This window comes from Echinops telfairi, unplaced genomic scaffold, assembly GCF_000313985.2.
Source record: "Echinops telfairi isolate 266 unplaced genomic scaffold, ASM31398v2 ScPeMD7_7400;HRSCAF=8409, whole genome shotgun sequence".
Classification (NCBI taxonomy): Eukaryota; Metazoa; Chordata; class Mammalia; order Afrosoricida; family Tenrecidae; genus Echinops; species Echinops telfairi.
Genome location: NW_022111300.1, coordinates 29,193,433 through 29,212,743, shown reverse-complemented (window position 1 = coordinate 29,212,743; position 19,311 = coordinate 29,193,433). Strand labels below are relative to the sequence as shown.

At 36.9% G+C, this 19,311-nt stretch overlaps 1 protein-coding gene across 1 annotated transcript in view; it reads right to left on the bottom strand.

Moving 5' to 3' along the window:
* The window catches only part of PIK3C3 (phosphatidylinositol 3-kinase catalytic subunit type 3), a 114,949-nt gene that overhangs the window by 82,747 nt on the left and 12,891 nt on the right, over positions 1-19,311 (bottom strand). Inside the window, exons 4-9 of the mRNA XM_045296041.1 lie at positions 19,180-19,309; positions 12,318-12,404; positions 10,095-10,190; positions 6,665-6,736; positions 2,432-2,536; positions 1,532-1,624 (exon numbers count right to left, since the gene is read on the bottom strand). Coding sequence (XP_045151976.1) covers positions 1,532-1,624; positions 2,432-2,536; positions 6,665-6,736; positions 10,095-10,190; positions 12,318-12,404; positions 19,180-19,309 — 583 coding nt within the window. The remainder of the gene's footprint in view (positions 1-1,531; positions 1,625-2,431; positions 2,537-6,664; positions 6,737-10,094; positions 10,191-12,317; positions 12,405-19,179; positions 19,310-19,311) is intronic.

Sequence of the window (19,311 nt, the reverse complement as noted above, 5' to 3'; positions counted from 1 at the left end):
GGGGCCGCAGGGTGTTTGTGCCCATTTTGGTTTTTTACTTCAAAATAAGATATGTGCAGTGCACACAGGAATTGTTCATAGTTTTTTTAAAACTATAGGCCAGCCCTCCAATGGGTCTGAGGGACACTGAACTGGCCCCCTGTTTAGAAAGTTTGAGGACCCCTGCCTGAGTGTCTTCAAGAATTTGTAGGTCAGCTAATAACAGGTACATCCAGTTCTTGCACAGCTTTACTATAAGGAAAAAAGCAGCTACAGAGGCGCCGGGATAAGCTCTCAGCTGCTAAGCAACATCTGAGTTCAAACCCACCAGCTGCTCTGCAGCAAGATGAGGCAGCCTGTTTCCATAAAGCTTTACAACCTTGGAAACCCTATAGGGCAGTTCTTCTGTCCTATGGGTAAACAGGGAGTCAGAATCAACTCTACAGTAGTGGGATTGGCTCAGTGTAGTGCAAGGGAAGATTCAAAGGCTTTTCAATGACTTAAAAGTTGATTGGACAATATAGTCAAGGAGATTGTGGTGAAGATTTTGTTCCGAGTAGCGGTTTATTCAATGCTTTCAAGCTTGAGGGCAAATTAACACAGTATGTAAAAGCATGTATCTGTGGTCTGTAAGCCAGGCATTTGTAACCTGGGGAAATGCCTGTGAGCTCCAAAGTTCACAAGACCCACCTTGAATGACTGTCTATTTCCATAGCGCCTAAGTAGAGCATCTTTACGAACTGTAGGACTTTTGCCAATTTGATAAATAAGACAGTAGTATTTCAATGTATTTTGAATAAATGCAAATTAGTTTAATGATTAATTGATATAAATAGACAAAGTCTCTTATATCTTTAAGAATAATTTGTTTTTCTCCTGTAGTGAATGCTTTGTTCAGATTTCTTGCTCTTGTTGGTCTTATACGAACTGATTTTAATATTTAAACATAAACGTGCACACACACAGTGAATTATCATGGTAAATCATGAGAAACTGTTTTCACATGAGATATATTTAATGATGAAAGTAATCAGCTTATTTTCCAGAAGACAGATTTTAGCATAAAATGCCAAGGTACCTTCCTTACCTTCACTCCTTTCCAAATAAGAGAACCACGTGTATATCCTTTAGACACATAGCAGGCGTCTTTGTATCTTTGTAAATTGTTGTTGACCATAGACAACTTGTTGACAACTGATTCTTGCTCCCTAATGTTATTTCCCTCACTTTGACACAAGTGGACCCACTCCTCCTTTCTCCATCACAATCACCTCCACTTGTGGGTTTAACTCTGAAGTCACCGTACTAAACTTAGGCTAACCAAGAACCACATACCTCTAACTACATACCTCTGTTCGACACACTTAGGAAGACATTCCATTTGTAAACCAGGCACTACCTGTACAATATATGCTTCTTTGGAACTATCTTTAACTTGACAATTATTCTATATTCTATTTTATATTCTTATATTTACTCTTTGTGAATTTTACCTTCTTGATCATGGCAACAAAGTCTGTAGAAAAGTGTTATAGACACTCAATAAACTTACTTTTTCTTGATTAGTAAGATAATATCTGAACTTCCAAACAAGATCTTGTTCTTCATATGTAAGTTGTTTGGTAGGGGGATAACTCACAATAATCTGTAACAAAGAAGGAAAGAAAAAACTACTTTCTGTCAAATATATACATCCTATGTGTTTTCATTTCACTGAAAAATGTTCAATTTTTAAAATATTTCTATAATAGAACTATTAAATAAGCATGAATGCACATGCAGCCAATAAAGCTTATCAGTCCCAAAGGATGTTTTATTAGCAGGTAAGAGAGAAAAAACAGTGAAAAGCCAAATTCAGTATGAGAGTTAATTTAATTGTTGCACAAACAAAATGCAGTAAAAGAAAGGCTCAGAAAATCAAAAAGAAAAAACCACAACAATAAAAGCTTCTCTTGTCACGTCAATGTACATACCGAGTCCCTTGAGTCTTCTCGGGTGGAGTACCTAAAATGCCATGTCATGAAAAGCAGCACTGGTAGTACAGGGGTTAAGCACCTGGCTGCCAAATGAGAGGTTGGCGGTTTGGACCCACCAGTGAGTTGAAGGAGGATGTGACAGTGTGACAGTCTGCTTTGGTAAAGATTCATAGACTTGGAAACCCTATGCAGTAGGTCTACCCTTTTCTGTAGGGCTGTTCTGAGTTGAAAGAGACTCAATAATAATGGGTACATCACAACGATATACCTGTATCAGTAGCTCGACCTCTGGAGCTAATACATCTACTGAAAGTCCTCTCATGATGATAAAACTACAGCCATGTGAAACTGTTGAACTTACTTTGGGTTCATCAAAAGGTGTGCTTCTGAGTCATTTTCAAAATACAGGTGTATCACAACAGCTGTAATCAAAATCCTTTAATTACTTTTATGTTTACTATTATAATTTCTCTTACATTTAGCTGATCTCTCGTGGCAGCATTAGGTTTGAGATCGTGGTCAGATGGTCCGCTTCTTAAACTCCGGGCAAGCTTGTGATGCTTGCTCTCAACCAAATTTTCCTATAAATTATTTAAAAATGTTTATTAATAATGTACCCAGCACCAAAATGAAGACTCAAGAGGCAGAAATCGAAAAGCAAACAAGTATTTACAATTAAGACGAATTTATAATGTTTAATGTTTTACTTTTACAACTTTAGCCCCATGTATTTTTAAAACACATCTTCTCAACTGGAGGAAAGGCACCTGAAGACAGAAATGCCTTGTCTCCCAGTGCTCCCCTGCAAGATGTTCCCAACCAACTAGCCCATTCATTAGCTTGGAAGCAGGATGTTTTTGTTTTCAATCATTTTACTGGGGGCTCTTACTGCTCTTATCACAATCCACATATACATCCATTGTGTTAAGCACATTTGTACATATGTTGCCATTATCATTTTCAAAACATTTTGTTTCTGCTTAAGCCCTTGGTATCAGCTCATTTCCCCCCTCTTCCCTATCCTCCTTCCCTCCGGAACCCTTGATTATTTATACATTTTTTTGGGTGTCTTACACCAACTGCTGTCTCCCTACACCCACTTTTCTGTTGTTCATCCCCCTGGGGGAGTGGTTATATGTAAATCATTGTGATCAGTTACCCCTTTCTCCCCCAACCTTCCTCCTACCTTCCTGGTATCACTACCCTCATTCTTGGTCCTGAAGGATTTATCTGTCCTGGTGTTACGCACTCTTATCTGTGCCAGTGTACATGCTCTGGTCTAGCTGGATTTGAAAGGTAGAATTGGGGTCATGATAGTGGGTGGCAGGAAGCATTAAAGAATTAGAGGGAAGATGTATGTTTTGTTGGTGCTACACTGCACCCCGACTGGCTTGTCTCTTTGTTGTGACGCTTCGATGAAGGGATGTCTACAGGTGGGCTTTGGGTCTCCAATCTGCTCTCCCCCTCATTCACATGGATATGATTTTCTGTTCTTGGTTTTTGATGCCTAATATCTAATCTCATCGACACCCGATGGTCACACAGGATTTAAGCTTCATTACCACACTATGCTCCGGCTACATAACCATCCTACTCCTCAATCTCTGCCTGTTCACATCCTTTTCACATCCTTTAACATTCAAATACCACCTTCGTCCTACACAGATGAAAGCATGTCTTCACCCACTGAACTACGAGGTCTGGTAACATTATTAACAGTAACATTATTAACAGAACTACAATGTCTGGTAACATTATTAACAGCTAACTTAAGTTTAGCAGTGCCAGCACCCAACAGAATCGAAAATTCACATGCAACATTTGGCTCACAAAAACATTATTGTAAGCCTTACTGGTATAACATAAATAGTCAATTAACACACATTTTTGTATGTTATATGCACAAAAGGGCTTCAAAAAGTCCCTGGGAAAATTCTGTTATCTTTAATTCCACTTGTCAACCAATATTTTGATGTCCTTCATATTATACACTACACCCACATAACAGCTGAGTTTTCAATGATGAAAAGGTATATTAGGAAAAACTGCAGCATGCTTCCTACAGTAACTAAAGCGACCATTTCACCAATTTCCTTTTCTTTGTTAATATTGTCTTTCCGATGGATGCATTATTTTGAAATGGCAGGTAACTGCAAACTTCAATTTATGGTACATATCAAGCAATTGACATTTTTCTATAATGTCATGATCTTTTGTCTGCTTCTCTCGACCACTTCCAGCTTCACTAGTGGCGAGCACTTCAGATAGGTTAAGTTGTGTTATTTTTAAGGTTTACGGCATAAAAACCCAAACACATTTGGAATACCACTCTCTTTCTCAGGGAGAAAAAAATTACATAGCACTTTCCTAGTAATGAAACGTTTACAGTTCCCAAGCCCACATCGATTCCAGCACCCTATCCAGGTGATGTGATACTGCCCACTTTGGGAAGCCCTAGTTTACAGTCATTCACTAAACATAATTAAAAACACAAGAAGTGAGACAGATCTCCTTTTACATAGATAGCATAATGTACTGGGGAGGCAAACTGCTCTCATGGAAATGATTGACCTCACTGGGTGCTTTAAAATAAATCCACAGGTGGACCTGTACAGTGAAAACCTGTGCTGAGCCAAGGTCAACTACACTGTCATCTGAGCACTTAACTAAAACACCAATCACTACAGAAAGTGACAGTGATCATGAGGCTTGAATATACACACCTAGTTGTTGACTACTTCGCTTGTGGACAAAATTATTAAAGCTGAACAACTAACCAAAGGCTTAAGGGCTTTTCTGTATTGTGTATGTTACTGTGTGTATGTGAATTTTCTGTTCATTTTTTTCTTGTTTCAATTAGCTTTCAGGTCCTTTGTGTCTCCATTTTTAACAGTTCATTGAATATTAGATGTATCAACCCTTTGTACGTGTTGTATGTAATGAATATGCTCTTCAAGTTTCTCAACTGTCTTTTGACTTTGTTTATAGTGTTTTTGTCATGCAAATTTTCCATTTTTCTGGAAAATTTAAGCTTCATTACCACACTATGCTCCGGCTACTTAGTTTTCAAAACTATTTTATTGAGAGCTAGTACAGTTATATTATTCCATAGTTCAATATTGTACTTTCTTAATGTTGTTAAATTTATCATCAGCATTGTCATTTGCTGCCTCTGGATTTTGAAGCACTGAAAATTCCCAATTTCCTTCAATTGACAATAAAATACTGCGATGGCTTACCGATCCGTTTGGATTTTATTCTTATATAAGGTGTCATGTGTGGACCGAATTTTATCTTTTCCAAATGGCTAACCAGTTGTCTCCTTACTGTCCCAGTGACGGAATGCCACCTTTCCACTCTCCACCATAGTGAACCCATTTCTGGATTTCTCTTCTGTTCTACTTGTCTACTTGTTTATATATATGTGCTGATACTATACTGTATTAATCATAGGGCTTTTATAACCTGTTTTATTGTCTGCTACTATCATGTAGCAGTTCAATTCCCTTGCTGAAATATATCCTTCATTTCATAGAAAACCAATGTCTACAATTTAACCTGAATTTTGAACACAGGAATTATTTGATTTTGGTGGTTTTTGGTTTTTTTACTTTTTTCATTTGGGGGCTTGCCTGCTTTCCTTTAGAAATAAAAATATTTTAATAGTGTCCCTAGTGTGTTCTTGTTCTTGCTATTATTTTAATTATAGCATGCACAATACTAAAGCTATAATTATTGGTATTAAGTGCCACAGTCAGTTTTGACTCAGACATCCCAAGAAGAACAAAATGAAGCACTGCCTGGTCCGGAACCATCCTCACAATTCTGATATGTCTGAGCCGACTGCTGCAGTCACAGTATCAAACCAACTTATTGAGAGGAGTCATCTTTTTCAATCATCTCTACATTACCAAGTATGATGATCTCTTCCTGCCTGGCATTGGTATTCCTCAAATAATGTGTCCAAAGTAGTGAAACAAAATGTAGCCACCCTCATTTGTAAGGATGATAATTCTAATTATCTTTATTTGCACAGAGCAAGAATTTTCTTTCTAGCTTCCTTGAGAGAGCTTTTAGCTCGAATTTTCATTAATAGTTAGGTCTATCTAATCATTACCAGAGTAATCATGTTTATAATGGAAAAGTTCTGGTAGTTAAAATTGTAAAATCAACCTCCCTAAAATGTTCACAACTGCATCTCAACATGGCAAATAAATTCCCCTTCTATTTAAGATAAATAGTTATTTTTCCAAGTCCCGCCTTCAAGACCACATATAAGGCTTGTCTTACTCTTCAAGTAAACTGGTTTCCGAAACCCACATTCTCAAAACTCTCACTGGCACTGAGCCGATGTTGACTCAGGGACCCCAGAGGATGGGATAGAATTGCCACTGGGCATTTCCAAGACTGTCACTCCCATCTTTCTCCCTCAGGTCAGCTGCTGGTCTCAAACTGCTGACTTCACAGTTAGCAGCCTATCAGGTAACCACGACGTCACCAGGGCTCCTTTTATGGATACTAACCTGAGCTTATTTTCATGATGTCATCATTCATTGTACAAATTCCATCTGGCTGATTCCAGACAGCTGATGAGTGCTTATGAATGACATCCAGATAATTGAGGGAGTTAAATACTTTTTCTTTTGAAGAGCGCATGCTATGGCTCAGTCATAATAGCTCAGGAGAAATACACACAATAAATAACTCACCATAGACATCTGAGGATCAGGAACTTTCACTATCTCAAAGCTTGTTAAAATTGGAGATGACTCATCACCGTCCTAGATTACAAAAAAGTGGAAGGTAGAAGAAGAAACAAAGGCTAAGAAACAATATCAATATACAATCCTAATAATGACCAAAATTTCCCTCTTTAAAAAAATTATCATTCAATGATACTTTAAAATAAATACTCATATTTACTCATGATTACCGATGAAATAATTTGAGAAAATTTTACAATTTGCAGTACAGTTTCTGTATCTGCTTGTTGTTAAGTACCATCAAGTCAGCTTGGATTCTCAAAGACCCTCCTACTACAGCACAACAAAATGCTGGGCCATCTTCACAATCCCTACTTTTGAGCCCACTGTTGATGACACTATATCAATCAGGTGCATGGAAATAAGCAGACTGGCATCACTATAATATGTCACGATGGCCGTGCTGCATCATTTGCAAACTCGACTAAACAGTTGTTGATAATGTCTCAAGGGATTAAAACAGAGCTTCACGGGCAGAAATAAGCATGGAGTTAATGCTCCTCAAAATTTTTACACAGCTCGACTCAGAAGCGCTGTTCCTCTGAAGGAGACCTAGTGGACACGATGCAAACTTGAATACCAAGAAGCAATCAATCAATTCTTACAAACTGAAGCAGTATTATTTTATTGCTAATACCATTTTTGAAGAATACTGGCTTTTATTTGTATCCAATTCAAGCAAGAAAGGCAATCAGCATAATAAATGCCACAGGACAAATGCACGCAGAGTAATAAAGGCTAAACTCATTAAAGACAAAATCCATCTCTTTACAATTGTTTGTCTAGCATCCTGTTTCTCTGGCAACTTCAAATGAGCATAGTTTCAATTTTAGGTATTTGCAAAAGTAAGGAGAGATGGAGAAGGGGAGACCACTGTGATTCTGGTTTAGTAATTGAGTCTTACTGCAAACCACAAATTCCCACAGCTGTTGTTTAACAGGCTGGCTCTCAGTCACAACACTAGAAAACACATTTATCAGCCCAACTGTGACAAGTAATCTTCACTAAGCCTATCTGTCACAAAAGACAGGTGACAAGAAAGTCTATTTCCATTAGATTCAATACACTGGCCCAGCAATCTTTACACTAAGTGGAAATATGACAGGGTGGGTAGACAGGCACTAATTTATGAGCAATTTTCAGGAAAGCAGTAGAAAGGGGTCAAGAACCTTCTCAAAAACACTAGAAATTATTCCAATTTCTTTTGTGTTGTTATTTCATCTATTACCAAAGCTGTTTTCAAAGAATCCTTTATATCTCCAATGTTCCAGAGTACTATCTCTATTAGCATATTTTTTGCAATATAAACCCCATAGAGGCAGGAAATACTGGTTTTAATGAAATTATATACAGTATAATATATAAAATGTGATTTTGTTAAAATGTATTATAATGATAACTGTTAAATATTTATATACTTTTCCTCCCAAAAGGTATGTAAAAAATAAAGTTTATATTTCCTCATTTTTCAATTTAAAAAAAACTCCAAAGTTAGAAGCTAAAGGGAAAAAAGTATGAATATGCTTAAAAGTACTAGAAAATGATAATAAATAAACTATACAAATTATAAACTCCATTATGAAAATATCTGTCAAATAGTTATTGAAATACATTTTTAAAATCACCTGTGATGGGCTTAACCAATGACGAATTTGATTTTATGTGCTTTTCTTTTTTTTTTAATTGGAGAAACTTTAAACAAAAATATCAAAATGTGAAACTTTAAAGAAAACTTAGTAGATTTTATTTAGAGACAAATAAAATGTAATGTTTTTTAGTATAAATAGCAATGCAATACTTTGACTTAACAAGTCCATTTTCATGTTTCCCCAATGGTGAAAATATAATTTTAAAAGTTGTGCCATCAGTTATCACCACAATCAATTTTAGAAAATTTTTCATTTCTTCATTATTGTACACATATTTATTAGCTCTCCATTTTCCCAAACAACTTCTGCTGCCATAGCTCTCATAAACTATTAATGTCTCTACAGATTTATCTATCCTAGATTTCATATATAAAGAGAATTATACAAATAAAACTCCAACAAAAGTATAATACACAGAAAAACATCACATCCAAATGTAAGCAGAATAAAATTTCAAACAAATTAACAATGGAGAAAATGATAAAATAAATGGTAAGATGTTAAATTTTAGCCTAACTATATCTATAGTGCAGGAGAAAGAGGAGGCTTACAGCAGTCTCAGAAACTCAGAGGTAGCAGTTCTACCCTGTGCTACAAGGGTAGAACGTGATGACAGCGAGTTTGGTTTTGGTTTTATTATCTGTAGTAAGAGCCCTAATGGTATAGTGGACTGGGTGGGGGACCAGCAATCACAAGGTCAGCAGCTCAAAACCACCGGCCACTCTGTAGGTGAAAGAGGAGGTTATCCACTCTCGCAAACATTCATGGTCTTAAAAACCCACAGGCACACCTCACCTCTGACCCAGAGGGTTGCTATAAGTCAGCACTGATTAGTGGTAGTGAATTCGAGGTGGATAGCTGCAGTAATCCAATGTACTCCGTCTGGTCAATGATCCAAGGGAATTCAATAGAGAGCCAAGGCATGCAGGTAACACTAATTAGTAAGTATAATGTACAAGTGTTGCTTTTAATGGAGAAATAAAAAGCACATCTAATCTATATTTCAAATATTTCCATAATACTGAAGGCATCCTGTTTATGTGATTTTCAAACTTTGCACACAATGACGTCTGTAGTATTACAATTGAATTCACTTCAGTATACATTTAAAGGCCCATGGATTAAACAAGAAACTACTCTTTTTACAAAATGGGTAGACCAAAGTCAATCCTTACCTGGGTTCTTGTCCTTACTCACCTTAAGGGTAGCAAGACTTCCTTAATTACATGTTTTTGCTACGGGCACACATACAACTCCACCATATTGTATATACATGAAAAACAACATACTCTTAACTGTCAGCAGCTTAATCCTTGAAAGCATGATTCTTTTTATATTTTTCAAATTAGTAGTAGTTGAAAACTACTACTTCAGAGTTCTACCTACCAACTTTTAAAAACCATTTTATTGGGACATAATCCACATATCATACAATTCAATAATTCAATCATATTCTACTTGCCAATGTGTAAAACAATTAATCAAAAAGTTTTTAATCAGTTTCACACTTATTGAATTCTGCAACCTAGAGCTGTATTATATGAATGATCGACTTTTGTAATCTTGTTGTAGCTATAGAATTTGATTTGTGTATGCATAAACAGCTGCTGCTGACAGCTGTCTGCTGCTATCCCATAACCAAATTCATCTCAGCAGGAGCACCAGTAATTTTTTTTTAATGTTTCCCCTCCCCTCCACTTTAGAGACCAAGGTTCCAAGGAAAATACCTTTTCATAATATACAATGCCGTATTCCTTATCTTCACTCTTGACACACTGAAACTCAACCATCAAGTACATGAAATTAGAACTCCGTTTTTCACTCTAAAAAAAGAAAAAAGAATATTTCCCCCTCCTTTATTGTCAAAAAAGAATACTTTTATGAAAAACGATTACCTCCAATATTCTCTGAAAAGATCAGTATATATCTTTTTCTCAAAGCAGTTTTACATCTATGAAGTGCAGCTTAAAATACAATAACTTTTTATGTCATTATTATAAATACAAAGCAGCATGGTAGTAGCCAATAGTTTCTACTATTCACATATAATTCACTCTTGGCTTACCCAGTTTGAATTTTTTTAGTAGAAAGCCTTGCCCTTTCTTTGCATAAATTTGCATGTGAACTGTTATTCAAAACATAAACATGGTTTGTACTTCTAACAATTTAAAACAAAGAACAGTTCACCTTCAAACCTTATGTCTAATCCAACTATAGAAATTAATAGCTTTAAATCTATATGCATAAAATCCCAAAGGTCTGAAGAGGTCACTTACATTGCTCAGCTTTATGAAGCATATTATAAAGCATGTATAGTTCACAGTGGTAAAATTAATGCACTTCTATCTCTCAAAGAGGAGGGAGGTTTGGGGGGGGGTAGGGTGATCTGGGCAAAATAATTCATAACAATACATAATCTACTATCCAAACCAAAGTCCTGACCTACTGTCATACAAGTGGTTCCACCATATTAACCCTTATGGATAGAGTAGAACCATCCCAATTCAGGTTCCTCTTTTTTTTACCCTCCATCTCTTTTCCTATCAAACCTTCCCATGGCTTGCCCTATGACCCTGCCCCTTTTCCCCATTTCCCTCTTGTAGGATTTATTGCCTTTCCCTTCATCCAAGTTAACACTTATCTACCCTTTAGACTATTCCAAGGAAATTCTTGGGGAAACAGGGTTGCCACATCTTTTTCATATGGAGTGGTTGGTGAGTTTGAGCCACCGACCTATGGGTTAGTACACAAGCACTTTAACACTGCACCACTAGGCTTCTATCATCCAAACCCCCAGCCACTGAGTCAATTCTGACTGATACTGACCCTACAGAACAGAGCAGAAAGCCCCGCAGTCTTCCCAAGGCTTAGTATAAACCTTTATAGAAGCAGTCTGTCACATCTCTCCTCCCAAGGTGTGGCTGGTGGATTTGGTGACATTCAAGTACTTCAACCCATGCACCACCTGGGTTCTTTTGTTACTATCTAGGACTACCGATATTGAAGAATAGGCATTTTAATTAAACTTTCTTTGGAATTACAAAAATTGAGGGAAACATTTTCTTCTAGTTTGAGTAAATGAGAATGTAGTATGCCTCAATCTACAAAATATATTCAATATTCACATGAAATACAAATTTTGCCAACCGCCATTACATTCATTAAAAAAGATCAAATCTAACTTTCATACGAGTCCCCGGTTCAAGAATCCTGGAAGCACTGTGGATTCAGAGGTAGGTTGCTAACTGCAAGGTCAGCAGTTCAAACCCACAAGCTGCTTCACAGGAGAAAGATGAAGCATCTGCTCTCATAGAGGTTTACAACCTCTGAAGCCCCCAGACATCAGCTCTGGAGGGTCATCATTATGAAGCAGAACACTTTCTGACTGTGCATGAGTTCTACCTGCTAAAAATTGTTCCAAGAATATGGATTAAACAAGACAGTGCCTGTGGTAGTCATTATAAGTTAAGTATAAAATAAAATTGATATTCTTCTCTCTTAGTTTGATTAAAGTTACCTTTAAACTAACTAGGACTCTTCCCCAATATGCATGCTAAATAAATAAATAAATAACTTGACGCTTACATTTATTAAGGGTATGGGTTCCTATATGTATATAGTACATAAGAAGTGCCTGGATTGGGGAAAGCTTGATTCTAAATAAAATAACTGAAATGAAGAGGTAGCTTTGTGCTCATGGAAGACTTGTCCAACATTGCCTTGAACTTGAACAGTTAGGATATCCACTGCGTATTTCAAGGTTCAACATTAGATTAAGATATAAGAAAGGAAGATAACCAAAATTTTCCACTTACTAGGATTAAATTTACAAGTATAGTTTAAGCCCAACTACCCCACATCTGTGAGATATCCAGCAGCAAATAATTCTCCCCCCCAAAATTGAGATAGATATTGGCAAAAGGTATTTTTAAATATGAAGTACAACTCACTTCGTTTATCATTTCTATTTCTCTGAACGTCAACCTGTCCAGCCAATCGACTTTCACCATGTGTCCTTGTCGATGAGCCTTAGTGAGCTGCACAACACATACAAAGGAGAATATTTAAGCACAGACCTGACAGAAAGATGGATAAAAAATGGCAATGCCAATGTTACAGTCAATACATTCTTATATAAAACAGAAAGCATATAAACTATCAGAATTTTAAAATTGACCAAAGATTTTTTTTAATAAAAAATTGGGGGCCAGTCATAATTTAAGAAAAAACAATTTTAAAATGTTTTTTAAAAATGCCATGCTATATTGTCTTAATATGTTAAGAAATGACGAGGAATTTCCTAGAAGTTTCTTCCCATTCACTCTTTTTTGTATTCTGGTTATGACATAGGTATGAAATAGTGATATGAATAATGGCTGACAGGAAATAAACAAGTTTGTTTAGTTAGAGATGTGAGAGAAAAAAGCTGTTCCCCAAACTTTGCTCCTGGTTTAAGAACGCCCCCTGACACCTTCTGACTATGTCTAACCTTTAAATAGAAAATAAAAGCAAATTAGCTCAGTCATTACAAAAACTCAAAAGAACAATTCTATTTCCTTTTTTAATTTGAAGGCAATAAAAAATTGAAAGTGGATCCTGGATTTCTAACAAAATTGCAAGCATTTTAAATGACCAACGATAGAGGAGTGTTGCAGCGAATTATGGTTTATCTACACTATGGAAACTCTGCAGCCTTTACACATCATGTTGCAGAAGTATCTTAAATGACCTAGAACCACTTCGAGATTGTGAAAGCAAATTTCAATTAAGCACACACAGTATGATCCCAACTTCAAAATAAACAAATAAATATTCATACACAATGCACACTTTATTTACATATTTACTGAAAGCATGTAAAATAAAATATTAATAATCATTATCTCTGGGTGGTGGAGTTACAAGTAATTTTAGTATCCTTTGTATTTGAGCAATATTCTACCACTATTTATGTCTGTTTTGCCTCTGTAGTATGGGGAGAGAAGAACACTATTTAAAACCTAAAATTAGTTTATAAATAAATAACTTGGAAATCTATGTTGAGAAAACCACAAAGGCATAGCCTTTAAATATAAAGCTAAATTTTGTAAGTTAATAATTTCCTTCATAATAAAACCTCAAAGAATAATGAAGAAGTTATCTGATTAATGTAACTTGACCAAGGGAAATGAAAATCAGGTAATAACATGATTTTTCTCTCTCAAATTATTTCTTGCAAAAGCCTTTCAACTGAGTCCAACTACAGAACCATAAAATTAGATGTTGCTGTGTTTTTAATATATGGTTAATAAAACTCCTTTACCATGGAAATCGGGGGGTTTTAGATAACAAACCTTACATGTCAAGAGATTTTAAGGAGAGTTTTTGAAAAAATGACCATAAAATGTAAATTATATGAGCCAAGTTTTCCTAGGGACTGGGGGAGGGGGCAGGATATGGCTAAAATTATATATATATATCCCCTTTCCCTTTTCACTGAAAAATGTCAGCTCTAGTCACCGTATAACTCTCAGTCAATGAAACCTATGTGACGGATCTAAATTCCCCTCCTGTAGCAGCTTAGAGGATCAGCTGTTGCTGGCTGCTGTCCAGTTCATTCCGTCTCACAATGACCACGCTCGAGGTATCAAATTGCTCCAAAGGGCTGAAGGCTGAGACCTTTCATAGAAGAACTATGGGCCTGCTTTCCAAGATGCCTCCAGGTGGGTTGTGGCTAATGGTTGAGTGTGTGACCATTTGTGCCACCCAGTGACTCCTTCTACAGGAATATCCATCGCCCTAGAGTAGACTTCAATTCATTGTGCCCCATAGGGTTTCCAAGGCTGTAATCTTTACTGATGGGGAAAAGACAGGGCAATCTACTTCCGTTAAGTTTAAAGTCTTAGAAACCTCTGGAGCAGTTCTGCCCCATGTTATAGGGTAATTGCATGTCAGAATTGACTCAATGCCAGCGAGTTGGGTTGGATTTTTTGGGTAATCTTTATGCAAGGAGACTGCCATACCTTTCTCCCTCAGAGTAACTGGAGGGAATGAACCACCGATTTGTCAGTTAGCAACTACACACTGCTCAGTTAAAAGAACTGGCATTTTCTAATGCAGAGCTATTTTTTTCCTGCATGATTCTGCTGAGCAGCACTTCTTCAACGGCTTTATATCTTGATCCTTGAAACTCTCAGGTCAAGGACTACAACTTACCGTAACCCTTTGAACTTTAACATTCCTCTCAACACAGAAGCACACCTCATCATTTTTGAAGAGTAACATTTTTAGACAGCTAATGACGGCCTATAGCTCCCTTAAAAATATTTTTAATTAAAAAGTGTAATTCTTTGATAAACATAATAAGTCTTTATCTAAATCAAAGCAAGTACAAGCTGTACATTTATTTATAATTTAAGATAAATGAAGGTGTATAATTTGCTTGAATCGTAGAGATTAAAATAGAAGATGTGTGTATACATACAAGAGATATCAAACAAATAGTCCAAATTTCTTAGCTAGTAAAGGAGTTTCTTCTTTCTTCCTGATTAATGAAGTCTAGGCTCCAATTCTTCAACTTTACTTTCTTTTTTTTTTTTTCAACTTTACTTTCAAACTTTACATTTAAATCTTATTATTCAAGAAAACAGGGTCTGCCTCATAAAAGTTTCATTCAGTTAAACTTCTCAGAGATTAATGTACTCTTAAAAGCATGTCGCTTTCTATTTTTCTGGCAGAAATTATAGCTCTAAAGACAGACAATAGCTTTACAGATCATAAATCAATACTCTTTTAGGACTCAATCCTAAAATGACAAAAACGAATTTAGTTTGCTTGTTGCCACTGGTTTCAAGAGAAATCTAAAAGTTTCGGTAGTTGTAGACAACAGTAAGCAAACCCACGTGACTGTTTAAAAAAGAAACTCCTGGGCATCACTGGGAATAAATTCACTGGATATTTCCAAATCTGGACAACAAACAAAACAAGGCTAGCAACCGAGCTTTCATTCAAATAAGTCATGCTTACAGAAGCTGAACCCTTTATTTAAACAAACAAGAGCATACAACTAAGAGATGTTTCTGACACCAGCGGTGCCACTGAACAAGCTGAATCATTTCAGGAGCTGTCGTCCATTCTGTTGTTTATTGCAGACACTTAAAAATAGCCCAGGAAGGGAACCAGGCCAAATGAAACGCCCAACTCCAATTTTACAGCCCGGAGTGTGTTGTCTTGTATAAAAGTAACAGATTTCTCTGTAAGCATTTTGGTTCACCATTTTCCTACTTCTCAAATGTAGAAGCTTTTGAAAGGTTTGTTCTTTTTTTTCTTGTGATTCAAGTAAGTTTCTACAGGAAGAATGTTTCAATGATTTGCATTATATTATGGATGAAATGTAAACATAAGGCAAGTAAATGTCCCATAAAGAGCAGCAGGTGGTTTGTGTGAACTTGCTTACCTGTGGATTGCAAAGTCATGGGTGGCAAGTGCCCATTCCTGACGTGCGACAGCCTCGCACTGCATTACGTCTACTGTTCACATGAGAACTGTTGGCAGTTCTTGAGTCAACTGGTAGAAGGTGTTTCTTATATAAAATTAAGAGACTCTACTGACTCTAGCTAACTTTCCACTCCCTAACAGAGTTAACACTCTTGGAAACCCACAGAGGCAGTCCAGTCTGCCCCATAGGGCTGCTATGAGGCAGAACTAATTCAATGGCAGTGAATGGGTACGTACTTTACCTCTCTGGTTCTAATATCCACTGTGATGGCTACACAGAACCCACAGACAAAATTCATGATTCCAGGGCTTATTAAGGAAGTTAACAGGTTGTAATGCCAGTGAGAAATGCTCAGACCAGAGTTATCAAGACATGTTGCAAAGTTCTTTCAGTCCTGCTAATAAATGTCCAAAGGGGCATAACCACTCCATGGAAGCCTCAGCCCAAAGGCACAGGCTTTGTAAAATCCCCTTGAATTTAGTCATCATTTCTGGAGTTGATAACATGCACTAAAGATAAATATAAACAACTGTTATGGGGTTACTGCTTAATTATTGAAATGTTGATGGTTCTTACTTTTTTCCCCTGCTATAAAATCCAAAAGGTGAAACTGAGAAATGCATACTCTATTGAAAGTGGTGGGTGGGGGAGGCGGGGTGGATAAATGCCATAGAGTTATATATACTCCATTAAACACTCCCAAGTGCAAATTTCAATGACTATATCATATTTATTCCTATCTATAAAAACACATCACAGTTGGAATGTTCTCTCAAAAATAATGTGCAAAAAGCAGAGAAAGACATGAATGGAAGGCAGTATAAATTAATCAATGAAAGACAGACTCTGCATCTACATGACTGTATATTCCATTCTTTAAAAAAAATACCTTTGTACTCCCTCAACACAAGAATATTTTCTTCTAATAAACTGGCATTCTATGATGCTCACCTTTTCAACACAACCGCTGAAGACAAAGCGGGTGAATAAGCAAATGTAGTGAAGAAAGCTGATGGTGCCCAGCTATCAAAAGATATAGCGTCTGGGGTCTTAAAAGCTTGAAGGTAAACAAGCGGCCATCTAGCTCAGAAGCAAAAAGCCCACATGGAACAACATATCAACCTGTGTGATCACGGGGTGTCGAACGGATCACTGAAGACAAATGGGTTCATAAGCAAATGTGGCGAAGAAAGATGATGGTGCCCAGCTATCAAAAGATATAGCGTCTGGGGTCTTAAAAGCTTGAAGGTAAACAAGCGGCCATCTAGCTCAGAAGCAACAAAGCCCACATGGAAGAAGCACACCAGCCTATGCAACCACGAGGTATCGAAGGGATCAGGTGTAAGGCATCATCAGAACAAAAAATCCTACCATAGTGAATGATGGGGGGAGTGCGGAGTGGAGATCCAAAGCCCATTAGTAGGCCACTGGAGATCCCCTTGCAGAGGGGTCTCGGGGAGGAGATGAGCCAGTCAGGGTGCGATGTAACAATGATGAGAAATACAACTTTCCTCTAGTTCCTAAAGGTTTCCTCCCCGCTCCCACTACCATGACTCGAATTCGATCTTGCAAGACTGGCTAGACCAGAGGAGGTACACTGGTACAGATAGGAACTGAAAATACAGGGAATCCAGGACGGATGAGCCCTATAGGACCAGTGGTATGAGTGGCAAAACAGGGAGGGTAAAGGGAGAATGGGTAGGAAAGAGGGAACCGATTACATGGAACTGTGTGTGACCTCCTCCCTGGGGGACAGACAACCGAAAAGTGGGTGAAGGGAGACGTTGGACAGGGCAAGATATGACAAAATACCCATTTATAAACTATCAAGGGCTCATGCGGGAGGGGGGAGCGGGGAGGGAGGGGAAAAATGAGGACCTAATGTCAGGGGCTTAAATGGAGAGAAAATGTTTTGAGAAACAATGTACAAATGCGCTTTACACAATTGATGTGTGTATGGATTGGGATAACGTTGTATGAGCCCCTAATAAAATGTTAAAAAAAATACCTTTATTGTGAATTGGGTGATGGTTTACAGATCAAATCAGTTTTCCATTCAACAATTCATATACATTTTGTTTCATGGCACTGACTACAATCCCCACAGCTGTTTCTTGCCTTTTTGCCCATTTCCTGTCACATTGCCAAGATGTAAAATTCCATCAATCATATGAACGATAACACTGTTCTCAAAAAAATGTTTGAGTTTTCGCTTCAATATATACTGCACTCTATACTTCTTCAGAAAAATCTTAATTATAAAAAATAAGTACTTGTGCATTAGCACCTGAGATTTCATCTTTTTCACATTATAGGTAGCCATACACTGGAACTGAACTAATTCTAACAAAATTTCTATTAGCTATCCAAGGCTTACAAAAGTCACAAAAGAGTAATTTAAGTGAAAGTTCATCATTACGGCAAACTCTTAAAGAAGAGGTAGACCATCTCAAAGCGTAACAACTTTCTGCACCCCATGTTAGAATATACATTTCAACCAAGGACGAAAGTTTTATTATTGAAGGAGGAGAGGGGTAGAGTGCTGCTGATAGTTATGTATTGGCTAACACTCTTGGTAATTACATAGTTATGATAAATAAAAGAGGGGCGGATACAAAGCTAAATGGATTTGAGAACAAAATATTTTGCTGAAGCACAATCTAGCCAATACAAATATTTATTTTTTACAATTAAGATTTCTTTGAAATGTAGGTTAAGACAATAGGCTTGAAAATACTTTGTATCAAAACTTACTCTAGATATTAAGTCATCTTTACCAATAAAAACACAAAGGAAACTCACATGTAAGAATCAAAAATCTTTTACCAAAAGAACTATAAAAGGATTTTTAAAGTATAGAGCATAGTGGTTTAGGAACAGTATACACAAAAAAGTTACACTGTTTCAAGGACAAAATTAAGTTTACATTTTATATTTCCAAATAAAAAGACGTCATTAAAACAATTCTGATAGAAAATGTAATAATTGAGTCTGAGTACCTAAAATGGGAGAGTGATTTATTTAAGTTATATTAGCTAAGAACTGGTTAAGCACACTTCACTTCCAAACAGAAGCATCTGGAGCAGGCAGGACACGTACATCTTAAAGAAACATTCTAAAGTATGGAGTCCTTATGTCTGTGCAACCCTGACTGCCAGGAACCACTAAACTGTACAATTCAAAGGAATGAATACCATGGCATGTGAACATTTCGATAAAATTACCATAAAATTAAAATTTAATTTAAAAAAACCTGACTGAACTCATAATGCCACATAACTGTTCTCAACAGACATCACCCAGCGTTTCCACCTGTTCCGGAATTTCTTAGTTACCTTGGCAAGACGGCTCATCTGGTCTTCTGAGAGAGTGCTGCTTGTCCTGCCAGGAGTTTTTGTGGGTTCTGATCCATCTGCTTCTACATTAGGCCAGACTTTCAAGTCATGCATCCCCTGGCGGAACATGCT